The sequence below is a fragment of the Ammospiza caudacuta genome, chromosome 7 (assembly GCF_027887145.1).
Source record: "Ammospiza caudacuta isolate bAmmCau1 chromosome 7, bAmmCau1.pri, whole genome shotgun sequence".
NCBI lineage: Eukaryota > Metazoa > Chordata > Aves > Passeriformes > Passerellidae > Ammospiza > Ammospiza caudacuta.
The window spans coordinates 22,629,253-22,657,140 of NC_080599.1; the positions used below are offsets into that span (position 1 = coordinate 22,629,253).

A 27,888-nucleotide genomic window follows, 5' to 3' on the forward strand; every position below is an offset into this window, starting at 1 on the left:
TTTTCAGTGACATGCTGTGATGACTACATTTTTAGAGAATTGTATATAATTGTAAAATAATGATGGTATTAAATGAAGCAGCCCAAAATGCTGTGCTTTTTTTTCTTTGTGCATCTTGTCTAATCCATTAAAATAAGGAAATTATTGGAACATACTAAAATCATCAAATCATCCATGAAAAATAACACAGTTATTTTTCAGTTAGAGTACCCTCAACTTGGTTGGAAAACAAATATGATAAAGTTGAAAGGCTCCACAGTATCTGCACTGGCGATATACACAAACTAGTGACCAACACTTCCAATTTCAACCACCTGGTGAAATGATGCAAATGAGCAGCTTAAATAGGGACTGTTTTATTGACACAGTGTAAGTTATTTTATAGTGAGAAGCCTTTCCTCATTTATTTTAGATTAATAATTGAGACCCACTTCCCTTAAAGCAGAGCCTCCAATTATCAGCCAGTTTGCTGACTGAATCTCTCATCAAGTCAGCTTAATGAGTTTTGGGGTATAGGCATACATAGCCTGAACTCTAAAAATTAAGTAGGGTAACATTAGAGCTGTTATTCCTGTTTTATTCTCACATAACACCATTATTGAGTAATTACAAAGTACTTGGTTAAATCAATCAAGTATTGATAGCACTTATGTTATTATGCATCGGTATCTATAGCTTTTATTTTTGAGAGAGTAAGGCATGAGATACTGTGGGTTTTGCTGTATATTAAAATTATTACAAATCTTCAGCTCCTTGCACATGTTCTGGTTAAGTGCAAGACCCACCTGTATAAAATGTAAAAAATTTGACTATTGGTTTTCTCTGAGGCACAAACTCACCATTACAAGGACCATGTTCCAACAACAAAAATGTGCATGAGCAAAACAGTAAGACAGCTAGAAAGAACAATCCTAAATGACACATTAACCTGCATTTCTGTCAGCTTTTAGCATTCTTTATACCTGAGCACACATCTTACCCATCTCAGTTCAGACTACTAACTGTGCCTGAATCCTTGCTCAGAAGGGTTATGATTTTTATACAATCTACTTAATGCTCAACTGCCTTCCCAAGAAGTTCCCAAATGGCTGATCCCACTGCCATCTGCAGAGTTATTTCCCAAGGAGTAACAGTGCCCTGAAGTACAGGATCTTTCAAAGGTGTTGGCAGGAGCAGTTACTGCAATACAACTGAGAATTGGTGAAAAAACACTTGATACAAGTCACCCAAAGAGATCCTGGCAAACACAATCAGGACCTCATCTTGCAGAAGGATCACTAGGACTAAAAATATTCCTTTTTCAAAAATCTGCACAACAGACTCTGAATTTTGCAGCAGGAAGAAATGCACATGTTTCTTCAGGGAAGACAGGAATGTGTATGTTTGTCACATTATAAGAGGTGAGAAAAAGAAAGCTTCCATATTACCCAATTAAAAATGGTACAGTTGCAAGTGATTTAAAAGGCAAGATGAACTGATAAGAGATAAGTATCACACAGCTGAGAACAGAATACTTATAAATGTATTTTCTTTAATGTCAAAAGGCAGATATTCTTATTTGCATGTAACAGTCAGCTTTCTCAGATTTTCTTAAATTCCAAGTTGCTATGCTAATCTCTAGAAGAAATATAGAAACAACATTGCTTGAGATTTATTTACTCCCTAAGTGTTAAACACAGCAGCAATTTTCCCATGTAACACCAACACAGCTTGGTCTTTTCAGACCTATTGCTATGCTCCACAAAAAGGTGGCAACTCAAACAGTCCCATTAGGCTCAGTAAAATTAAATCCCTGCTCTTTGGTTCCATTAGTCAAAGATCATGTACTGTGGGCATTGGAACAGTGGTGCAACCTGGCCTCTGCTCTTCACGTTTGGAGCCAATACCAAGACATAAGTCTGTGGAGAAAGCAGGTGAGCAGCGGCTGCAGGAGGATGCAGCTGCACAGCATTCTACAGTGAATGGGCAGATGTACTCCTATATGTACCTCAGCCAAGGCCAAAACCAGACGGGACTTGAGCTACAATCATAACAACCTCACTCTCTTACATCTCAGCATCATCACCTTTGTCTTTAATAGGCCACATTCTTACAGCCATCTGCCCTCATATTGCAAATGTCAGCAGCCCTTGGATTTTACAATGAACAATCACAGAGCCATTGCCCAGTTCTACCAGTCAAGTGGACTTGCTTTAGTGACTGTAGAGAATTAAAGACAATTCAATAGGCAGGTTCAAAATAGTTGAAGCCCACAAAACAATGACTTACAACTCATTACAGTTCAGTTTACAAAGTGTGCTGGGTTAGAGTTATTTCCTACACAGTGGCTGTTTAGGGCTTCTGCTGGAAATGGTGTTGATAAGACAAGGGAGTTTCAGCTCCTGCCCAGCAGCTGCTGACACAGAGTCAGCAGAGTTAGCACAGCTAACCCCAACTGACCCAAGGGATGCTCCAGACCATATGGCATCATGCCTGGCACGTAAAGTGAGGGTAAGCAGGAAGAAGGGGGGATGTTTGAAATGATGGCATCTGTCTTCCCAAGCCAATGTTACACTTTTCCCCAGGGGATGGCTGAGCACCTGCCCGCCCATGGGAAGTGGTGAATGAATTCCCTGTTTTGCTTTGCTTGAGCACATGGCTTTTGCTTTCCCCACTGAACTGTCTCCATCTAAACCCACGAGTTTTCTCACTTCTACTCTGCTGATTCTCTCCTTCATCCCACCACGGGGGAGTGAGCGAGTGGTTGTGTGGGCCTTGCTAGTTGGGGTTAAACCATGACACTGAAACCATACACATGCTACTTAATCCTTATGCATTAGAGCATCCCTGAAATAAACAGTTCAAAGAAACAAGCTGCTAAGGAGCAGGTGCCATATTATAAAGGCCAAATTAGGACATATGAGATTGTGGTGGTGGTGTTTGAGGGTCCCCAGGACAAGGGAAGAGATGAGAATCTTGACTCCATGTTTTAGAAGGCTGATTTATTATTTTATGATATATATTATATTAAAAGAAAATTATATACTAAAACTACACTAAAGAAAGAGAAAGGAGACATCAGAAGGCTAGAAAAGAATGATAATAAAATCTGTGACTGACCAGAGTCTGACACAGCTGGACTCTGATTGGTCATCAAGTAGAAATAATTCACAGGAGACCAATCAAAGATCTACCTGCAACATTCCACAGCAGTGGAATAATTATTGTTTACATTTTGTTTCTGAGGCCTCTCAGCTTGTCAGGAGAAAAACCCTGGCAAAGGTATTTTTCAGAAGATATGTCAGTGACATGAGACAAATGCTCTACATTAAAAAAACCAAAGGCATTACCTGTTTTAGCTTCATATAGAAAGTTTCTGTGAAGGTTTTCCTGCTGAAGTACCAGAAGCGTTCGTTGGCAGGGTACACACGCACCACGGTCTCCAGCAGGAACCTGACTGGCTCCACCACCTCAGTGACAACCATGTCCACAGCCACAGTCATGAACACACGCTTATCTGAAACACAAACATGAGAACAACTGGTCACAGCTCAAATCTAAACTGCTGTTTCAAATTAAAAATCCTTCCATTAATGATTCTATTGCACCTGTTTTATTTGTCTGAGTTCTACATCCTCCATGCCTGTTGCACAGAATGAAAGTGTGCATTAACCATCTGATAACTTCAAAAACAAAGATATTACGTCCTTGTTTTAAAGACAGGAGCAAGACATCATGCAAAAAAAACACCATTAAAGTACACAATACCCATGAAACAAAAGGAGCATGCAGAGGATAAGGTCACACTATGAAGTGTAAGGAGTTCTGTTACAAGCTACTGGAAATAATGTGGTGTGAAAATCCACCAGCAGGAACAGTGACACTGGCTGTAGGTACTTGGATATGCCTTTAAGCAAATGACCTGAGTTCTGCATCAGGACAGGAAACAAATTCCAGACTTACATTCCAAGTTTTTTAATCCCATCAGAGAATACAAATTCCAGCAATAAGAAACTCTGCTATATAATCAAGCACTTGAATGCATCATTGCCAGCTGCCCCAAGATGCAGGGGATGAAATCTGTAATCAGCTCACAACTAGAAGATGGAGAATCCCAATGCTTGCTATTCATACTGCTTTGCTGAGTACAATTTGCAAATGCTTAGAACCAAAACCCCAACAACCAGGGACAGGCACATCAGCCCCAAACACTAATGTAACATCTCCAAATCAGTACCACACACTGTCCTATAAACAGTTATTCACAACTCTGTGTTGGGCATGTTTATACAGAAAAATTCCTAGCAATGGACTCTTGGAAAATAATGTTTCATGGATTTAGAAATGCACCATGATTGCCAAGAGAAAGCGCATACACCAAACCCCTGCTGGGTAAAACAAACACACAGGTTAGGTTCCACTACCTTTTGGAGTTTCCTCATTAAGTACTAGAAACATGGGTGCATTAGGATTCCACATTCCAGTAATGACATAAGCCTTCCCATCAGAACTCTTTCCCATGGATTCCTAAAAATAAAATCACACAGGATTGTATTACAGCGTGGTTTGAGATCAAAGGGAGGGACATGGGGATGAGACACACTTCTAGGAACCTATAGAAAATTAATTAATGGAATGAACTATTACTAGTATGAGGCAAGAAGATGCTTCCTGAAGTTCTCAGGAACAGTCCCTATGGATCACACAGGCCTGTTTGGTAGCCTTTATAGATAAAAGGAGACTGATGTTCCCTCTCTGCAATTCAATTAGGGATATGAGTGACTGAATTATCCAGATTTAAATATGGAGAAAGGAGGTTGAAAGGAAATCACAAATGTCTATTTCTGTGCTACAGTCAAGAAACAAACCAACTACTCATTAAATCCAGCAGTTAAATGTACTTGGAATGTGAATGTAAACAGAATTCAAGGTGGAGTAAAGACAGGAATTCAAATACAGTAAAAAAATGTTGTATAGATTTATAGGAACAACAACACTCCATAACTCATTCTTATTTATTCGGTTTATAATCAAATAAAAAAGGGAAAATCAGAACTCATTTCAGCAACTAAAACCAGGAGAAAAAAAAAGAGCTGGTAAATACAATAAGGCAAATAAATGAATCTGACAAGAGAACTAAATACTGATAAATAGAACCAGCAGCATGAACTGAGAAATGAACTAGGCAAAACTGGGACAACTGTAAAACCACAACAGGTCTTACGGGTTTAACACTCTCAAATTTGCCCTAAACCAGGTCACTCTAGCACTTCATAACTTGAAAATGGCTGTATTATCCACAGAGAGAAAGTAAATTGGCATTATTACAGAAATGATCACATTGTTTTGCAGTTCTCTCAGAAGCAACTCTAAGAAATAGAATATTGTAGAAGACAAGGGAATACTTCAAACTCTGGGCAAGAATTTAAAATCAAATGAAGGAAAAGACAAAGTTTTTAGCCTCTTGGAAAAATAACAGCACTTCCCTGGCAGCCAAATATGAAAGCAGTTATTTGCTCTAGATTTTTAGGGAACATGCCTAACACAATACAAAAAGCTCAGTTATTTGTAACAACCTAATCTCTGCTTTACTAATTGAACAAAGGCCAGGTGCCACAGGTTTTGACAAGCATTGAAATGTTTTGTCCATCTTATGACTGTAGATATCATATCCCAAGATTTAAGAAACAAATAAAGCAAAAGATATTAAAAGCTCATTTTGCTGGGTTTTCTTTTTCTTTTTTTCCAATCACCTTATCTTATTTAACAGGTTATTAGAGTATTACCATGTCTAGTAAATGCATGTCACTGTTCTTCACATTTCGTCCAGGGCTTAGCAACATCCCAAAGCACCTGTGAAGTTTATTTAAAACAAAAAAAAACAAAGGAAAAGGACATATTAGCTTTCCACAATACAAGAAGGTTTGCTTGAACATAATGGACAGCCACCTACTGCTTCTAATTTTAAGAGTACCTTTCAGAGAATTGTTTGTTATTGTTATGGCAACGCTCGGGAAACAACACAACACATGTTACAGAAAAGACAATGAAATTATTTTCCAGAATCAAGATGGCAGAAACTAGCATCTGGCCTTGAGTGAAAACTCAACTGTTTCTAAAGACCATTTAAAAAAATGAGTTCAAACATACCAACAATTCCTACACATTAGTGATGGAAACTGGCAGGAAAAAATTCACTCTCTCTCCAGTTCATTTTAAAAATTGCTCACACATAACCACAGGAAAAAAATACAAATTAATTAATTCTATAATTTACAATAGCACTGCTGAAAAAAAAATCACATAGCATCACAGACCCTCAAAGAAAACAAGAAGCAACCATTTGCTCAATTTTAAGACTTCATTCTTCATTTTTTTAAATCTGAACTTGTGTGATATACAGGGCCTTGAATTCCAGTAAAATCATTTTAAAAGAAAATGTTACTGATATTTTTAAAAGGGAAAAAAACCCAATGTCAAAAAATTTCCTCAGACATTCAGATATTTAAACTTCCTGACTACTGAAGGCAAAAATCCAGGCTTGAGGTCTCTGCAAATCATCGATATATTTCTCTCCTCTGAACATACTCCATTATGAATAAAAACACCAAACAGAATTATGTATGTGCAACAAACAGCAAGCTGTCTTGCATAGATTTTGAAGAACCTTAGATCTCAAATGAAAAAGAAATAATTGAAAGTAATTGCTATTTGAAATACCATGGAAAATTTGGCTTGTAATTCAGAGAGTTTTGTTGGAAGAATTTTTCTTCTGTTTGGTTCTCTGATAACCAAACTGCTAAGCAATATGCTGAATAATATTGTTTGGACATATGGACACCAGCAATTAAAATTTTAATAATCCTATTAACTGTAAAAGTTTCAAGATATGCAATCACTACCCCACCTAGTTTTCTTCTGTTACTTTAGGGGTATAGGGTTTTCATTTTTCACCTCATTACACTTAACATCCACAAGAGTATTTTCCATTTTCCATACTCATTCACTACTTGAATCACAAAAATCTAAGTGGTAAATAAAGCACTAGAGAATTATTTTGATGTATCTATATCCATAATGCAGTGCCATGTAAGCAGTCCAGGCAGCTCAGATACAGGATTTGGATTTAGCCACACAAACCAGATTTTCTGAGAGACTAATTCAGCTGGGCAGAAGCTAACAGCATACCTACTACTTCTTGTTTCTGGGGCAGAAATAGCTCTGAGAGAGCTACAACTCATAGGAGTAGGGGGTTCACCAGCTCCTGCTACAGCTGCTACAGAGAAATATAAGGTCAAGATGCAGAGGCAGGTCAAATATTTGTGCCTTTCAAAGACAACAGCTCCCAGATGCTGCTCCTGCTGTGCATCACTCAAATGTACACAAGTTCTGATGTGTGACAGACAATATTTTTGGACAGTATGTTTCCAAAAGAATGGGAGTCAGGAATAAGTAACCCCTGCCTCTCACAGGAGCAGACTTATGATACCTAGCAGCATCCTGCTGCAGAAGCGTCAGGGCTTCTCTTCTCTCTTACTTCAAGGAGGAAAGTCAGTTCAAACCAGGTCAGGACCTTGACTTGCAGAAGATGGATTTTACAGAAACAGTTGTCAGCACATTCAGCCTCTGACACGAGTGGGCTCAAACACACACCCAGGATTTAAAATGACCTGCACAGGTTGTAGGCCTCAGTCTCACTTCAGATTTGCTGGATTTCTGCACTTACAGATGCAGCTCTGTGCAACTGCACATACTCCATTACTTTCTAGACCAGCAGAAAAACTTATAAGAACTGTAATTCACAACATAAATTTCAATTTATAAAAATATAAATGCTACCCATAGATAAAACTGATAGTATTAAGTTAACACTGTGACAGGACAAGGGGGAATGGCTTCACACTGTCAGAAGGCAGGATTACATCAGATATTGGGAATAAATTCTTCCCTTCCCTTTAAGGGTGGTGAGGCCCTGGCACAGGCTGCCCAGAGAAGCTGTGGTTACTCCATCCCTGGAAGTGTTCAAGGCCAGGCTGGACAGGGCTTGAAGCAACCTGGTCTAGTGGAAGGTAGCCCTGCCCTTGACAGAACAGGGTGGTCTTTAAGGTCCCTTCCAACCCAAACCATTCTGGTATTCTGTGATCTTAAAGAGTTTCCACTACTAATGAGAAACCAACCAATACTTTGTAATATTTTGCAGTTCTAAGGATACCAGCCTAGACTTTAACCTGAGGTATACCTACATAACTCAGGATTCACTCTCCTGTATGACTGGTAGCAAACTATATGTAAACACCACTGTATTGAGAAGAGTGTGAATCCTTCCATCTCTGAGAATGAAAGGCTATTTCACTCTTAACAACAGCTTCCCTAAAGCTCTTGACCATTAACCAGAATTTTCTTCCTGAATCCTATAAACAACTGAGACTTGACACTCCCTATGGTGGGACTGAAGCCATGAAGTGCCACACATGACTCAGAAATGAAAACCATCTCTTCAGCTGCTTCGAGCCAAATAAAAACTGGCAAAACCCAGGTCAAACAGGGCACAAGAGCAGGAAGGGCCAAAGTAATGTATGAGAGTAACTTGCTGCATCACCCTGACTCAACCCAGCCTCTGTCTGAACACCAGGAGGGAGCACTTTCCCTCAGCAACAACCAAGTTTGATCTCCTGAAACCATGACAAAAGATTTTTGAAATCTGTAGACCAGGGACCAAATTTTTTCAGAAATATTTTTTTGCATTGTAACTTCCTCTTAGAAATACTTTTGAAGACACATTAAATTGCTCAGAAGCTCAGTTTGATGTAACCTGCATTCATCTTTCATCAGTTTTGAATTTTAATCTTATCAGGGATAAGTAGATAAAATGACTTTACAAGCCTGTGTATGTCATTTCAATTAAATAACTTTTACACGGCAAAGCTTGTGGGGATAAAAATAACATCCCCAAATGAATATTCTAAACATCACCAAAATAAAAGCTAATTTCTAAGAAAGATAGTTTTACATTGGGGAGAAAAACAATAATCAAATGCTATTCATAAATGCCTCATTAACTGAATCCTGAAGGCAAAACTGTTTAAATTAAAACTACACTGAAAATAGATAATTTTTTTTTAAGTCAATGAGTAGCAAAAACCTAAAACAATGACAAAATTTTTTACTATATAATCGTTGTCTAAAACTTAAGATTCCATTCTGAAGAAAAAGCTGGAAACTAAATCAAGAGATCAGGTTTTGGGAGGGTTAGGGGGCAGGTTTTCTTAATTCTCCTGTTTTCCTGAATTTCCTTTTCACTACCACCAAATTCTCCCATTGTTACTCTTTTGCTAAGATTGCCATCTGCTGGAATTAATTCTGTTGTGCAATCATACTTGGTGTTATTGGTACATTTTTTTCTATCACATAACTTGACAAGTCAGAGAAAACAACATTAAATACCATTCTTTCAAAAATATAACTTTCATCATTTTTGTAAGATTTTTACCTTTCAATGGCCAGTTCTTTGTTGGAAAGTTGCTGAACTGTGATCACCACTTTTTTCTCAATTCCCTGTTTAAGCTTGAAGTACAATTTATCTCTATCCTTTGGCACAGGGCTAAAAGAATAGAAACATCCTTCAGCAGGTATAGAACATGAATTGTTAAATACAAAAAAAGAGTTTATGCTTTCTAAATTTTAAATTAATTCAAAACTCATTAGATTTAAAAAAAATCAAAAGAAACCACTAGACTCTATATATTCAAGAAACTTAATTTGATTAAAGTTTTTAAAAGACTTCTTACTATCTTTTCCATTTACATAGGCATCCATTGAGCATCCCTAAAAGAAACAATGCAGTGAAAAGAAATACACTTGCAGAAGGTATCCTGAATTTTTATCTTTTTACAGAAAAAAAAACACAAAGAAGAAAATTGTAACATCAAAAGAGCAGCTTCCTATTTAGAGCATTTCTGCTCATGAAAAGAGGTCAAATGAATTTTGTTGCAACACAGTAGCTGTGCTTTTCCCAAAGAGATTTCTGCTTTTCCCTTTCCATTCTGATTACCTAAAATTTCCTTTCCCATCATCTTCTTTGACTTCTAAGGAGACACTGAAAGTGTACACATCACTGTCTGGTGTGGGAAGAACAAAGTCCTTCACGTGATCAGATGCTTGTTTGGAAGAACGCTTGAACGCTGTGGAGAAACTATACAAAATTCGGCTGACCTGCAGAAAAGCAAAATCATTAATATTCTGACCAAAAATGAGGGTGTTTTTCATTAGGCATTGTGAGGTTTTTGAAGGCCAAAAATCACTTGCCTCTTATACTCAATACAAATCATGCCTCATGTACCACAAAGCACTCAACATCACGTGTTCAATAACGCAGCCATTTCAGTAACAACCTCTCCTATTTCCATTCCTGATACATTCCCTGCTCATGTCATGCTCAGCGAGTTAATATAAATTAGATTAGAGATTTGGAATGCAGCTCATTAGAGGACCTGCATAATTTACTTTTCAAGTTCTGTTTTTAACAAAACATACAACCTGCTCTGGCAGATGTTAAAACCCAAGGAGATTTTTTCTTTTTCCACCTTAAAAAGTCCTTTTCTCCCAGACCATTACATAGTTCTTCCTAAAACATCTAGGGCAGAGTACTGTAACATGGTTCTTTCTAATTCCAAAGGTATACAATGCAATTCCAGTATGAAACATTCACAAATGAGGCCTGCAAAAGCCCCAAATGAGGCTTTCCAAATCATCCCATTTCAGTGCACTTCGGAATTTTGTTGAAATACTAAAAGCAAAAACTTAAAATTATAATATATGTATTATTATTATCATTACATAATTATAATATATTCTTATTTAATATGTATAATATATGTAATATTATGTTATTAAAATGGTAATAATTAATATATGACTAGCTGCACATTCTGCAAAATTCATTCATATGTGCTAACACATTTTTCAAGGCACTATAAATCATTTCCATATTGGGAATAACCTCTTCAAACACCTGTATCCCTTTTCCCAGTCACTGCATACCACAGAATACTTACAGCTTCTTTAATCTCACAGGAGAAAACATGGATTTGGAACTCTTCTGTCCCACAGCTGCTCTCAGTGAATGCAAAGCAGTCACTCTCTGAAGTCCCATTTTGTCCCCTCACACAAAACAACACTTTATAGATGGGAAACGAGGCTATCTCCAAATTGCTCAATTGATTAATTATTCTGGCAAGAAAAGGAACAGGGCAGATCAAAGGAAAAGGTCAGTAAAAACACAGGCATACCTAAAAGGCTTTCCTGTAATTAGATAAATAAGAATCTAAACCCTAATTACTGCTATATTCAAGTAGAAGAGATAGGCAGCAGGAACACGAATGTTACGCTTTACAAATTAAAGGTGTAAATGCTCCTGGTTGTAACATTGACTCAATTTCTTTTATATGCCATAATACAGACAAATACAGTACCTCTAGATCAGACAGTAAACAATGACCATTGTTTGTGAAAAACACACTAGAAATTTAGAAACCAGAGAAAATCCTAAAAATGTGATTTGTATACAAAGAAAATGCAACATTAAATGAATCTAAATATCTGTTTAAAACATCATTATGAAAATTAATTCAGAATCAACAGGACTTAGCAAACAACACCACCACAGCTTAGCAAATGCTGCCACGTTCAGGAAAATACTTAGCACAGATCTACGACTTCAGCCAAAATTTTAAAATACTCTCAAACACAAAACCCAAGGAATATTTTAGAAACTTAAAAGCAGTAGTGGTGTTTCAGAACAGACTGGTGGATAGTGACTTTTAGAGAACAACAAATGTTATCCTCTATCTTTTCACTACTTGTCCACGTGCACATTCACATCAAGGACCAATAAACATTAGTCACCTAAAATCCCAAGTCTGTAACAATAAAAATATAGGACTGATGTAAAGGCAAGAAGAGCCCTGGGAGGATTCAGTACACTGTAATTTTGGTGGGACATGATAACCAGAATCTCATAGGACAAGTATTCAGACACCAGGTATGAACATACTCCTCAAAGCCAACACTAGTTATCACCTAAGCTTTGATATGTCACATGTGGATTCAACTTTTCATATCTGTGCAGGTTCTCAGGTAGTCCCACATTTACTGATCTCCTCTGAAATTAAAGATCAAAGGAACCTGCTGTTTCACTTGCAAAACAACCCTCCTGAATGGCCACACTGAATACAAAAAAATAGGCATAGAACACCTTACATGTTGTTTAAGGGTGACTGTTTCCATTGTAGAAATATACAAATGAAATATCTTCTGATGCCAAATGAAACTCAAATTGGGTTCAAAGAACAAAATGGAAGAAAATCATACAGATTCTTCTCTTCCTCAACAAGACGATAGTCAATACATAAACACATATCAGGCAAAAAAGGAAATCCAATCATATCCTTCAGATACCTTGGATATCAGAACTCAAAAATAAACATCTTGGATATGGAGATGTTCCCTACTTCTGGACGCAAAAATCATGCTACAGGTGCATGATTAGTGCACCCTGATCAAGAACCTTTGATTCCCTCATCACTAATCAAAAGATCCTTCTCACATGGGGAAAGTAAATCTTTTCCAGTATCTGGAGATTGTGAGCACTGCCATCATGAGGCAGACATGGGTCAGAGCTGGCTTCTGCACAGCAATGGCTGGGAGCAGAGACTGGCACCTCAATTCTGAAACATAGATGGGAGAGTCTAAACTGACACTCCTGCAGCAAACCCAAGGCCAGAAGGACTCCTGCAACTTATGGACCTTGGAGGCATTGACAGACTAGGGAGGTCAGGAGAGCACATGTATTATCAGCTCTCCTTTTCCACTAGCTCGTATTGTCATATTTGAACAGATATTAAGGTAGAAAGAGGTATTTTTGCTGACACTGTGTGGTAGCTGGTACCACCAGTCATGCACTGCATGGTAAATCTGAGCCCACATTTTGCTGCCTCAGAGGAATTTCTCAAAATTAAGTGTCTTCAACAAGAACCTCAGGCACAAATTCAAGCAGTTCTACTCCCCTGTGCAAGTAACAAAGTGAGAAACCACTTCTCATATGTCTGCTTAAGCAACAAATGAAACTCTTGTGTTACCTTACAGAGCCTTCTGGAATGTTTGGGACATAGAGTGTTACAGGTAAAGGGGTTTGACTTGAGGACTTCATGTTTGCCATGGCATGCAGAGCTTCTGGTTCATTCCGTGGGGCTGACACCTTTGTACAACCCAAGTAAGTCAGTTTGTTAAACAACACACTGTCCTCTTCCAGGGGTTCACTTGGAGAAGATGGCCTTGGTGCAGATATTTCTGAAAATGAAGAAAACACTTGTTCAGCCATTTGCTCTTATTTCTACACATTTTTTCTTTCCAATGAGTTCCACAGCCAAATCCCCTACATTTTCCAAGAAAGGACATGAGAGCAGACAGTTCAGCTCCAATAGCAAGAAATCCATTTGACAGCTTAATATTACTGTGAAGTCTGTTCTAATCTAATTTATGTTTCCAAGGGTGGCATGGGGACAAACTGCATTTTGATTCTCTTTAGCACCACAGAAACACAGCACAGACATTCTGAATCTTTGTAAGCAGTCACAGAATCACAGAACCATAGAACATGAAGGGGCTGGAATAGACCTTGAAGATCACCTAGTCTATGCCCTGTTACTTCTATTCCTTACTACTACATATTGTCATAATACTTAGAATCATGAAGGGTGCAAAACTGAATTATTCCTGTTGGGACTGGAGTGGGGCAAGAGAAACATATCTACAAGTATTTCTTTGTTCATTCATGCTAAGGGTTCAGTTCTGTCTGAAGAATGTCAAACAGGAAGACAGTAAGGTAAGTTTCTCAGAAATACAGCAGATATGTAATGAAGAGAAGGGTGTTTCCATTTCATATAAACTATTTCTTTTATTTCCAACAGATGCTATAGGAATTAGCTGACAGAAAACCACAGAAGTGCCCTGCATGCTATTGAGGTAAAAAGAATTATAGGTTAAAGAACAAAAAATGACCACAGCATTTTACCCCATTATATGTAACAGAATGCATGTGTTCTTATACTGCATGTTTTCTATATGTATCTATAAAAGCTACAATATATTTTACTTAAAATATATACAATATAGTTTACATTAAAAGCTTTCAGTCCTCCCCTTTTAATGAAAACTTTATACACCAGGTAAGTACCACAATCACTCCTAGCAAATATCAAATCCTAAATCAGCCTTGCTGCTACCTGGTGACACCATCAGAGATGGCCAGTTCAATCAGTTTGCTCAGGGTGTATTTCATTTGCAGGTAGCACTATCCATGAACATTGCCCTGAAATTTTTTGAGCTCCAGCAGCAGCAGATCCACCTCAATTATCATCCACTCAGCAACTCATACAATCCTCAGCCCCAACTAAGCTTTGGCTGAAGGAAAAATGAACATTATCTTAACCAAAGCAGAGCAGCTCAAGGTATCAATCTGATGATAATCTATTCTTATCTATAATCTTCAACTAAAAATAAGAGGAGGCCCCCAGGTATTCTTCAACATAGTTTTGGAATGAAGCTCTGGAAAGCTTTATATTCATTTTAGGGTTAACTTGAAACTGCATCAAGAAAAATCCTGCCATGTGTGATGAAGGGAGAAAGCACTCAGGCAATACCTGTAGCAGAAGGGTCTAAAACAAGCTGCAAAGCTGGCTGGTTTGTTTGTCCTGCTGACCCATCTGCAGCTGCCTGGCCACTGCCATCACTGAATCCTTCTGGGAGTGCAGTGACATACTGGTCCTTCTCAGAATCCCGCAGGATCTCTTCCATTGCCTTCTCCAGCTCCTCATCTCCATCTGAAAATACCTGTAAGCAGAAAGAGATGACAGTTTTTGAAGGTACTTGTAGTTTTACTTTCACTATTAGTTTTCAAGTATATATTCTTACTAAGTGCAAAAATTAAGAAACTTTGCTGAATAAGACAACAAACCAAGAATCAATAAAATTGAATTAAATACGAACCAGTGTCACATCCTCTTACATAAAATGCAGATGTTCTCAAAGCTAAGCCAAAAACCATCCACCAAAAATCTACAGACTTCTCTTAGAATAACAGATTTGTGTATTTAGAGCCTCCATTCAGACTAGAGATCAATATACTTTGCTATAATTGGTCTTAAAGAAAATTTTACTTTCTTAGTCATATCCAGCCCATTTCAATTGCTTCATCAATTTTCCCACACAAGAGTAGTGCAAGCCTAAGGAAAAAAATTGGAGGTACACACTCCCTAAAAGAAAAATAGAATCATTCACAACTACCAGCTTTTCAGACAAAAGAAAACCACAGCCAATGCTGCATCATGGATTCTGCCTCCAGCCCAACAGCCTCTTTCTAGATTAAAGAAGCAGATAATGTCTAATACAGACAGAAATTATCAGCTGTAAATAACTGTCAAACAGTACAGCAAAGACAGACTAGGTACTTACTGTCATTTCAGGGGGAACAAAGTCCTATTGTTCCAAGCAGAGCAAAACCAGTACATTGATAAAATACAAATTTAGCCATTTAAGCTGTAGTAGCCAATCAGCTGTCACCCAAGTGCTAAAATATTCTGCGATTTAGAGGTAGAAATCTCTTAGAAAAGGTCTTATTCGTGCCTAAAGTAGCACTAAGCAGGAAAACTAAATTAGAAACTAAAGTGCAAGACATGGTGTAATCTATTCCTATATAGTCTAATTACATGCTTTTAAGATAACAGTCTGTGATCCCTAAATAAAGAATATTAAGCTTTAAACCAAATCTCATTCTTTGTAAAGTCCTTTACCAATGTATAGATCCACAGAATACAACAAAGCTAACTCCCACAGAAGTTATTAAAAGAAAACCTGAACTGTCACTTTTAGACAGATTTGTTTAATCCAAGCTGCTAATTTCACTGGTAGTCAGCAAGGACAAAAATTACAGTCTAAAACTCTCCTTAATCACACACCAATTATGCACTCTTTCCATCAGTACAAACCTTGCCACACATTTAGAAATAAAATCAGAGCAAACCTTTAGCTGTGGCTTTTCATCGTTTCCAGAGGCGTCCTCAGATTTCTGATGAACCAAGACAAATTCTTCATTAATTAACGTGGATACAGTCTCAGGAATCCTGCTGGCTTTGCTAAATGATGTTTTGACTTCCATCTCAGGTCAGTATTCTCTTCCTGCCACCAGAACCTAATAATGAAAAATAAATAAACAAATTATTAGTTTTGAATTTGCCATCTTTTGGAAGATACTGTTGTACACAGTATGTTAATAAATATAATATAAAGATATTGTCGAATAATAAAACACTTAAGATTGAACTACTGTATTTCTCAAACTCTGATTTCATTGGTATATGAATTAATATATCTGTGATTTAACAGCAGTGGCTGTTATCTATGCATACAGATAACAAATGAAGAGGGCTCACCCCAGAGCTTTGACTTCCCCTGTTTTTCATCTTCCAGAGTCTGCTTCCTCTACCTCCCGAATTTGTGCCCCTGGTTCTCCCTCATACAGGTACTTGCCTTACCCAGAGTGTCACAAAGGTCATGTGAAGATACAGATTACCTGAAGGCTAATTTCCCAAAAACTGCATATTAAGTGTATGCTCTCCACATAAAAACATTATTTAGCAATCACTTATGTTAGAGGCATTGGTTATCCTTTATATCTATAGGTAGTGAAGTCAAAAGTGGTACTAAACCACAATCAGACCCTTCTCACCTTATTTCCCTGAAACTACCTGCAATAGGTAAAATTAACCACACCATTTCAAAATATAAACATAAAGAATATAAACATAAATATAAAATTAAAATATGAACAATGAAATTATAAATATTACAGCAACCAAGAAAAAGTCTTCCTATCACTGCACAAGAAAAAAAAATCTAGAAACAAAGAGAAAGGGCAAAATACTGTTCAGCCTATACATTACAAGTTCATATAAAAATACAGAGCTGAAACATTCCAAGCCTGCAAGCATAAGGACACCTATTGTAGGTATCCACCAAGTAAGGCCAGTATGACCTACCTTAACTCAGAACGTCTTCCCTCACTCCTTAGAGAATAAAGAGCTGAATCTTAGACTTTTTTTCTTATCTATTTTTATATTTTCTGTGTCAAAAAAGGGAAAATATATTTTCAGATTTTATAAAGAGCATGCACTTTTACACATGGTCTACTTCCATTCCAGTTTCCTGAAAAACACTGCTCTGGCTGAGTGCTGGGATGTATTGTGCTCAGGAGTCAGAGTTCTGGTGAGTCACAGCACAGGGGGAAAAAATTCTGTGACTGTCATTTATGGGAGGAAAGTGCCCAAGGAAGAACAGCTCAAGCCACATCTGCTGTGAGCAGAACAAGAGGAGGTTAAGCTTCACCCTGCCCTCCCAGCAGCAACAAGGAGCAGAACTGCACCACTTTTGCTTCTCTTCCAATTCCAAACACCCAGTGATCAAGAGAAGAATGCTGACTTAGGTCTAGCTATAGGGAACCAGAAAAACAGCACAGCAAAGAACAAAGACATGCATGTTCTCCACCATATTGAACAGGTGTTACTTATGATGTTAGCAGGAACAGAAAGTTTAGCAATTTTAAACAAAAAAAGCAATTGTAGGAACTAGACAACTTTCAATACTGTAGTATTTTCTACAACTTTTGAAACTACAGTTAACATGCTTTTGCCCTTTCAAAGACTTGGCTTAGCATAACTTATATGCAACTCCTCAAAAAGTTTTCCCTCTCCCTAACCAAGCCACAGTTTTACCCATCATCCCAGTGAGGGTATTACATGTAGGAATCCCAGAAAAAAGAACTCAAGTTCTTTAGATATGTGACATGTGCAGCATAAAAACTCATTAGAAGTCACTTTACAAAAAAGCCTCTAAACAACAGCTGGAATACTCATAGAGTGGCTAAAAATTTGGATGAGCAGTTTCACACACACTGACATCTTTCACATCTCCAGACCAACCACAAACAGGAATATTTTCCTGACAAATTATGTAAACTGAGTTCCACCCAGCCGACATAATGGTAGATTGCTGCAACAGGTTTTGTTTTGAATTTCTTTAAAGCATCTTTGCTTTAAAGTCTTTTTTGGCAAGGGAAAGACAAGGCTTTACCACACAAGATTTTAAGTATGTTACAAAAAGTTTATTAACACTGTGTATTTTTTAACAAGTGTTGTAAAAACATGGCTAAAGAGCTTGTCTGCAATAAACAGCAAATCTAGCCCAAAATACTAATTCCCAGCAAATCCTCTGTATGACAGTGAAGGTCAGCTATTACAGAACTCCTTGAAGGCAATCAAAGGCCAATAGTTAAGGTCCCCAAAACCAGAATATACTGAAGAATCATTATTTTTGCAGTGACATCAGCACTGGAAAAAACAAAAGAGGTGACTGTCAGCCACATTAGGAGCAAAGGTCCAGGCTATCAGAGACCCCTCCTGCTCCCACTTCTTATTGCTGCACCTGATGAGGACAAAAATAAAGCCTCAATACTGCTTCTAGCCCATCTGCACAAAGGAGGGATCACAAGATACCCTATTTTGACAGGCTTTTTTGTGTTTTAATTTTCTATTTAATTTTTGAGCTTACTTATGGCAAAGTAACACAGAAACTCCAATGGTTTCTTTGGATGGTTCTACTTTATTTATTATGAGTCAAATGCAGATTGCTAACATCAGATTATCACCAGTTCTTCTTTCTGCAATCAAGTAAGAACCAACAGGCACCATGTGAACTATGAAGTGTTTTCTGTAGCAGTACTCCAATAATAAAAGGAGAAAAAATGTACCATTTGTAAAGCCAAAGAAAAGTACGATCATGCAAATACAAAAGCATACTGACACACTAAATACTTATCTTGCCCCATATGGGTAAATGGAGATTAAGAGAATTTCTACTTCCTAAATATTAATCTGAAAGTACATTTTATAAACATTATATAACAGGGAGGAGCTCCTTATTCAGGTCAGATAAAAGCAACTGCAAGAAAGTGCGTGGCATGCTGTGAAATTGAGTTACAAGGCCTTTAATGTGTTTAAGAGTGTATTCCAAGCCTGCCTTTACAAGCAGCTTAAACCACCACAGCCCGTGCAGACACACATCTTTTTCTATACACAACTACATTCACTGGATCAATCAACCAGAACCCCTCATTCCAGTCCTACATTCCAACCTACTGTCAGTGCTCCCCACCCCACTGCAGTACAAACAAAGCCACTTTAGCTTCAGTTTGGCAGTAAAACACAAACACGAGCAGATCAGGCACTTGGGAAAAGCTTTATACACTGTATTTTATGATCAGTCTTTGACCAAAAATAGGTTTTAATGCCAGAGACAAACTATCATTGTCAAGTCACTCCTTCAAACTAAACAATTTCAACTCTAACATGAACCTTACTCGAGAGTAAAGCTGTGATTCTCATGAAGACTACTGATTTACGTCACCTTAAGTAGTAAGCTACATAAAGAGAAAAATTTTGTATTTTTTCCTTAAAGACATATGATGTAATATTTCAGCCAAGTGCTTCTGAAGAAAAGCAGTAAAAAGAATAAAAATCTTTCTAAAAGAATAATGCATTAATATTTTTGAGGTAGAGAAAAACATCTGAAGTTTTTTTTTTCTTTAGTAACAAGAAGAGAGATACATGCACTCTGGACTTTCCAGTCATCAGCAGTCAGGTGATGGCCACTCTCACTTCCCTTGTGCCATTGGCTCTAGCCCTCTTTTTTACTCACCACCAAATTATTCACTTCAAACCTCCCTTTTCCTACACATGTAAAGAAAAAAAGGACAGCTGACATACTAGACATGAACAAAATCTAGGAACAGACTCCTATTACTAAACTCAAGCATCTCACTTTTTTTAATTGTCCTTTTTGAGGAAAAGTTTAAAGAATGTAAGAAGTTATTTCTGACCACATTAGTCAGAACATATAGAAGTTGTTCAGTCCATAATCACATCAGGTTTACTCCCTGATGACCTCAACAGCTGAATGCTGGCTCAGAATGCTGAGGAATTAGGTTTACCATTTGCTTTACCAGCTTAAAGTTTCTAGGAGGGCAGCAACCAGCAGTGAGGAGCTGACAGTAAGGGACAGGAAAGAGCAAATCCAAAGCACTTCAGCCGCCTCAGCTCCAAGCCAGCTCCTTAGCTTGAGCTGCTGGTGGAGTTTAGTTTAAACTACTGGTGGAGTTCAGTTCCAAATGAAAAATACAATCTCTGCTCTGCCATTGGTGATCCAAGGATTGCAACCTCAGGTCAGATGGTGCCTTCCCAAATCCTCAGAGCCAGGAGTCAGAGTAGCTCCTCCGACAGCATCTTCCAAAAGATGGCAACAAATTCAGCTGTCAAAGTTCTCCTCACAGCAGGGAACACTGGGAAGTGTGTACTGCTACTGTGAGGAAGTCATTGCTACAAAAGAGGTACCTTGAACAGTCATGCTTCTTTCTATAGAGAAGGTACCTTCCCCCATCCTTTGGTGAATAAAATCACACACACACAAAAATCAGGAACAAATATACAGGAGGAATTTTTTTTAAACTCAGCTAAAGAAAACCTACTATGATAAAAGAATTACATTTTTTAAAAATAAGAGTTTCAGATAAGGTTTTCTGACAAACAGATTTTAAGACCAAAGAACTTTTGAAATACAGTGAAATTATTCAGACATAGTTTCAAGAGAGAGTATGTGTGGAGGTGTGGTATAATGTGTGGCTCTTGCTCCAAAACACATTTTAAGCCATAAGGACAACACAAGGTCTGCAGAAAAATGTTGCTTTTCTCTGTGAGCTTCATGATGTATCTTGGGTCAAGCCAACCTCTGTGATGTGCATCAGCTCCCAGTGGTTTCCTTATACACAGCCCTGGATAAAAGGTAACTAAGCCATACTACTTGGACTGGTTTGGGTCCAGAACTTACTTTCACATGTGTTCATTACTAAGCTGTGGAATGTTCAAACCCAGCAGCTTCCCCACTTCATTCCAGAGAGGCACCCCAAGTTCACTACAGCTGCCTTTGGACAGAAACACTCCTGATTCCTTCCCCCCATAACTCTTCCATGTACTCACACTGAACCCAGACCTGCAAAAACATATCACATGCAGAACACAAACACCTAAGCAGTGATGGACCATGAATCCATGGGATTGCAGAGCACCACAGGCCAAGGCACTGCTGCAACACACTCATCATCACAGGAGAAAGAATCTAAGCTTCTGGAAAGCCACTGACTTTGCAGAAGGAAACTGCTTTGCAGACCTGACAGATTGAAAAACTTCCTCTGCAAACTGGTCTCCAAAAGTAAACATAATTTTTACATTAAAAAATTTGCTTGAGTATTAGAAGCACCCAAAAAATCGGAAAATGTGGAGCTGGGAAAAGACAGCAATTAAGGGAGATAAAGGTTGACCTATTTTCAGCAAGCAACAAGAAACATGTTTTGGAAGGAAGTTTCTTACCTGCTTGAATTAAGACAATCAAGAGCAGGCTAATTAATACTTTTTACTTAGCAGAGAAACAAAATTATCCTGTATTACAGACAGGCTTGTATTAAAGGCAGGCTTCAAGGCCACACAGTTTGCCTGACAATCTCAAACTGCAAAAAAAACCCCAAAAACTGGGAAATAAGTTATACCTATTTTCAGAACTATGGTTCCCCAAGAGAATCTCTGGGACCTTTATGAACAGGAAGGTCCAACAGAACTATGCAGAAATTTATCTTCTGCTAACTGAAGTCTGAAGTAGAAATACACACCAAAAGACATGGTTTATTCCCTTTTTTGAGCTACAGGATACTGTGCAGGACAGCAAAATGAGCATTAAACTGAGGAGCCTTGCAATCACTCCATGACTCACATTTCCAGACAACTGAAGTGGTGTGGTGACTCTCTCACCCCTTAGGGAACAGGACATGGACAGTGCCTCCCACACAAACACAGAACAGAAATGTATCTAAACTCTGCATTAGCCTGGCTTCCACCCCATGAGCTCCCTACCTTTAATGGGGACACCTTCCCCAGAAAGCCACAAGTGCTGCAAACACACAAAGCTTCACCTTTCTATGCTTCTTCCCTGAAAGACTAAACAATCCGATAAAATTCCATGATTCTCTACATTGAGGCACTACAACTCACCAGCTGCTCCAAAACCCTCTACTCTGAGTGACATTTGCAGAAGAAAATTCTAGATGTCATAAAATCATTTGCTTAAATCTCACTGACCACAACAGCACTACAATTTAAGCTTTAATCTCAACTTCTCTCTGCATAACCTTTTTTTTTATGAGAAACTGTCTCTGAGCTCACACTACAAACTGTTGTATTATCCACAAATTGTTTCCCAGTCTTATCTTTGGCAGTGAAAAACTATGTAAAGAACATAATGGGAAAAACAAACAACCGTTTATTTGGCTTACTGATATGATTTCCCAGGAATAAAATCAACTTAATGAGCAACAGAGCAGTATCACTGTATTTTAAACATATATGTAGATAAATTCTTATTTCCAGAAAAGCACTGTTGAGAACAAAAATCTTGTCAAATAAAAAAAAAAAATCAAAACAAAGCCACAAAAATAATGCAAAAAACCCCACAACTAGAAAGTAACCACTGGCTTATTTTGGCAACACTGTCTCCTCTGAGAAAGCAAACCCCCACTATGTAGCCAACAGCAAATAATTAGTCTGTTCATGATGGCAAACTGTTTGGAATTGTTGTACTGGGTGCCTAGATACAGAGATTTTTCCAGATCCTCTTACACTTCAACAGCCAAAATCAATCTCATAGCCAAAGAAGAGCAATTTAAGGAAAACAGACTCAAAAGAGAGCTACACAAACAAGAAAATGTCTGTTCTCCTTCAAAAACATACTACATCTGCATCTCCTCAAATAAATGATAAACAGCACTTGTCAAAAACACCTCAGTGTGAATACTGAGATATTTAGTGCAAAGGAGAGAACCAGCTTTCCCGACTTGAATCTCTGTGTCACACACAACCCACTGAACCACTTAAATATTACACAGTCACAGTGTGGAGCTGCTTGAGGGAAAAAAATACTGCTTTTATTAAGCTTAAAATTAAAACCACAGAGGTAAAGATCCATTCCCATAGGAATGGTGGGCATATGGTTGGTTCTGAGCTGGAGCATTACTCAAGCAAGGCAAACTGTAAAAACTGATCTCAAGGCCTGAAATGTACAAATGGGGTGGCAGAAGCACCATGAACACTGGATGAAATGCCAGGTAAGTGGAAGCATGTCAGGAAAGCTGCTGGCTACAAAGGCAGACACCCAGCAAATTGGGAGCTTCCTTCTGTTTACTTGTACAATTTGAGCAAGCAGGAGTCATGGATGACAAGCTACACCTCAAACAAAACAAACTTAAAAACAAGGTTGGTGGGATTCTTTTGAGCAATTATTTAAATAAATTTGCAGGCCTAAGATTTGTCCACACACCGAAGAGAGACATCAGCAGGAGAACAGAGCACGCACTTGCCTCTTCCTGCCACAGACTGATTCATGTTTCAAAGTATAGTGGATGTGAGCTTACCCAATTAGTGCTAAACCAACCTAAGGAAATATATTTTATTCTCATCCACTCAGGAGAAACGCCTCTCTTCTCTATTTATTCCCTTCCAAAGAGTATAACAGGTAAGTGTTCTGCTACTCTATAGGCATGTTACCAGTCTTTATGTGTTTAAAACAAAAATAAGCCAACAAACCACACTTTATACATCAAGTTCTGGCAAACAGGTTTACTCATTTAAGCAGTAGCTCATTCTGCCTCAAGGATAAAGCAACTCTAGTACACTTTCACACTGTTTCCCTGACACCAACTGAAAAATAACACTTGAATTTCTGCAGCCAGTAATTGTTTTTTAACTTTGAAAAGTTGCATACTCTTACTTGCTGCTTTATATTTTCCAAAGCTGGAGATAGCAAATGCAAATTGCTTTTTTTGTCATTGCTATATGATGCTGGCAGGCAGCATTCAAAGTGAAACCAATCACCAGCCAAGTTACCAAACTGTTATCACCACTCAAAAATATAATGACCTATATTCAGATGAAAGCATAAGCATGATGCAATCCTTGTTTTAAGGAGATTATTCAATGGTTTATTCCCTAACTGTAAAAATAACATTGTGGGTCTAATGCAACCAGTAGAACAACCTCTGCCCATTATATAAATTTAATTTTTCAACCAGGAATTTTCCTCACATTCTGTGTCCAGAAGTAATCACATGATGTAGAGCAAAAGATCCCATATGGAAGAGCAGTATGAGACCAGGCAGCAGAGATCCCAGGTGCCAGCCCTCTTTTGTGCCAAAAGAGTGCCTTATCCTGTGTCACCACGACACTGAAACCCACCAGAAATCCTGACTCCCTGCCCTGCACTGACTGCCTCCAGGGTTAGTAAAATCCTTGTTCCTCCAAGGCAGAATTGGAAGTTATGACAATTATTACCTTGAGGTTAGCAATGTGCATTCTGGGAATAAAAAAATGGCAAAAAGTCTTGCAAAAACACAGCAAAAGTAATTAGTTTTCTTGATGCCATTTTCTTATCTTACATTAGCCAAGAAACACGAACAAACCCAGTACCTATCTGATGAGGCTGGCTATCCAGAGCAGTTTGGATTTTAAGTGTTTCATCACAAGTGAATTGATAAATTCACTTGATTGCATGAAAGAAGACACAAGAAGCCAAAAATCTTTGTTTACTATGCTCTTTTTTCTTAATCAGAGTGTCTCAATGTTTCAGAGAGCTTCCCAAATATTACCACACCATACCATCAGTTTCAACATAAATGATGCACGATGTTTATTAAATGTAGACATGAAAACTTACTATCAATGTTTACATACTGAATACTCCCACAAAATACTTTTACTTAAGGAAACAAAGTCAAAGGCAGCTAATCTAAAAGTAAAAAATAATCACAGAAAGGTGAAATGGTCAAACAAAAAGGCCATGCTCTAAACCTTTCCTTTCCACAACCTTACTTTCAGCATCCCGCCCCTCTCTCCTTTAAGTTAAGAGTGTTAAGTTAAGGACAAGCTGCTACTGAAAGGTCAAACACACACATAAGAGACTGCAACTACCAAAGGCAGTGTCTCAACCAGCCTCAGAGCCAGAGAGGGCAGTGCTGCCCTGCCAGGAACAAACCCATGGAACAAGCAAAGCATGTTCAAAGCAAGGAATCCAAACCTGTCACAGCACATGTTGCAGTCAGGACAGCCAGGACACACAGAGTACCACCATACAATACCAGAAAGCTTCAGCCCACACAGAGCACCTCCACACCACTTCAGAGGGCTGCAAGCATGTGCCTTTCTTGTTCTTTAGCCCAACCTTTTATCGCCTCCTGTTGATGCATTGCACCTGTGTGCCCTCTGCTCCCTTTGGTGGCTGCTCAGTGCCCCTGGGCACTCCATGGCTCATTGCTGTCAGTGCTGCTCACCTGCTGCTCACAGCTGCAGCCAACTGGAGATGAGGCTGGGCCAGCCCCACTCCCAATTACCCCAAACTGTGTCCCTATACTAACCTGAATAGGAAGAGTGACCTAGAAGAGCACCAGCATCCCACCCCTCATCTGAGTGAGAGTCATCTCTGTGCAAATTACCAACGATAACTAACTGCACAACTGCACTGTGCAAATGCAGAATTGACTGCGGCACCTCACATGAATTTCCTGGGCAATGTGCACAATAACTCACCTGCTCTTTCCATACTCCCCAGTGAGACCCCTGAGCTCAACTACTGCCAGAAATAACAAAAAACAGAGTCACAAAGGCCAGAGAGAGAAACTGGGAGAGACTGCTGGAACAAGGATCACTTAAATTGTCTTATTACACTCTTTTATTTCTCTGGCTACTGTCAAAAGCTCGATTCTAAACCACATTTCAGTCTGACCCCTTTATGTTCAGTCTGACTTACTGATGTCTATATATGATGAAAGAAAAGAAGAATCAGAAAGGGGAAGAAGCTATAAGGGTCAAAAGCAAATTTTAACTCAAAAAAACTATGGAGAACTTCCAACTTCACATTACTGTTTCAAAACTTGACAAAGTATTTTCTTGGACATTTTGATCAACTCATTTCCTCTCTCCCCTCACAGTTTTTACCCACATCTAATAGCAGTAAACACTAAGATTTAACCTTCAAAACAATGTAAAAATCATTTGCTGACTTCCATTCCTTACTTGTTTCCTCAGAATTGTTTAACAGCTATGTCCAAGAATAATTCCAGTTATCAGTTCCTGACTTCTTGCGAGTTTAGACTGCCAACAGTAATTTTTAACAATTAACATCAGGTACGGCAGGGTTAAAAACACCTCTTATGGTATGAGTGTACCTCTGTGAGCAAACACAAACTGTCTACAGAAACAGAAGGGACCAATGTCACCAGACTGCCTGATCCAAGTTCCAGCTTAAGTTTTACTCCAGAAACAACTGCTGGCACACACAAAAACTTCTCATTTGACACCACTGCTGTTTTGCACTCCTGTGCTCACAAACACTTAAGTTCAAGCAGAAGTACTGAAAGGCTACCCAGATTTCAGTAGTATCTGGAAGGTGCAGGAGGTGGAAAATGGCCTTAAAAAAAGCTGCAAATCTTCCTGCCTTCTCTGCCAAGATCACACTTCACTACCAAGCACCAAAGTGAGCACAACAATGCACAGAACACAGACCAAACTCAGCAGCCAGCACCAGGGGCAGCCATGCAGCACTGCCACCAACCAGTTATTTAAGAGTTCTCTTCAAAATAACAGGAAATTATGAAAGTATACACCAGTGGAACAAAGTAAAATGAAGGGTTTACAGAATGAAAAAAAAAATCCATTTCCTGCCACATGCATTTCAGGTTAGTCAGTCTAAATCATATAATCTAGTATTTGTTTCTCAGTAACAGCCAATTAAAAAACCTCCAAGCTTCTAAGGGAAAAAATACCAGCTTGCAGTATTCAAACTCTTAATAAAGGGGAAAACACCAATATCTTATTTAAATACAAAGAAAAAAATAATTATTTTCTAATTATTTTCAAATTTTAGTCAGCTCCAAATTTCTCCACCAAGTTCTAAATTAAAATTCTGGACCTTGTATTTTGGATCTAAATACACACAGGAAGAGACAAAACACTGGACTAGGAATATTTGCATTTTATTTTCACACTGATTTGCCTGCAGAGGCCTGAGCACTGAAAACACACAGCAAAGCCTTTGCCCTTAATTAAAATCTTGGGACAAGAATAAAGAATTGGAAAACAAAGAGAAAAATAACATATACTTACTTTTAAAATTGTAATGTATTTGTTGAAAGTATAAATAGGTATTTGTATTTTTACAAATTTGTGTACTGCAATAGATCTGTGGATCTCAGCAAAATAATTTTGTGAAATTTCAGGAAAAAACAGTAATATTTTGCATAGGCAACAGAAGTACAAATTACTGTACTACAAACTGTCTTACTGAAAGTAAGATTAAAAGATTAAAATGACTGAAGTACAAACTGTCTTACTTTGCTGAAATACAGGATAACACGACACCAGATCTCTGCAAAGTGCAATGATCAAGTCAAAATATTTAAATTTATCTTCTTTAAACTGGTTTCCACTGAAGGAACTTCAGAAAAGGCAGATTGCTACAGAATTTGTAACCAAAACATTCAAACCCACCTGGAAACGTGCCACTCTTACACCACTGTCAAGCTCTAACACCTCCTGAGTAATTGTACTCAGCAGAAAAGCAAAGCATTCAAATATAACTACTTCTCAAATAAACATTGTAGGGAACAGAAGAGGAAATTCATTTCTGGTTAAAACAAAAACCAATTTACCA

General features: G+C 38.1%; 1 protein-coding gene across 5 annotated transcripts in view; it reads right to left on the minus strand.

Moving 5' to 3' along the window:
- The window catches only part of RABGAP1L (RAB GTPase activating protein 1 like), a 229,957-nt gene that overhangs the window by 194,580 nt on the left and 7,489 nt on the right, over positions 1–27,888 (minus strand). For 4 of the 5 annotated variants that reach the window (XM_058808736.1, XM_058808733.1, XM_058808734.1 and 1 more), the window contains exons 2-10: positions 16,058–16,225; positions 14,679–14,868; positions 13,116–13,326; positions 11,034–11,208; positions 10,031–10,191; positions 9,470–9,580; positions 5,766–5,832; positions 4,404–4,506; positions 3,330–3,496 (exon numbers count right to left, since the gene is read on the minus strand). In XM_058808736.1, coding sequence (XP_058664719.1) covers positions 3,330–3,496; positions 4,404–4,506; positions 5,766–5,832; positions 9,470–9,580; positions 10,031–10,191; positions 11,034–11,208; positions 13,116–13,326; positions 14,679–14,868; positions 16,058–16,192 — 1,320 coding nt within the window. In that variant the 5' untranslated portion in view covers positions 16,193–16,225. Of the gene's footprint in view, positions 1–3,329; positions 3,497–4,403; positions 4,507–5,765; positions 5,833–9,469; positions 9,581–10,030; positions 10,192–11,033; positions 11,209–13,115; positions 13,327–14,678; positions 14,869–16,057; positions 16,226–25,257; positions 25,362–27,888 lie in introns of those variants that run through there. The other variant, XM_058808735.1, reaches the window with a different exon arrangement.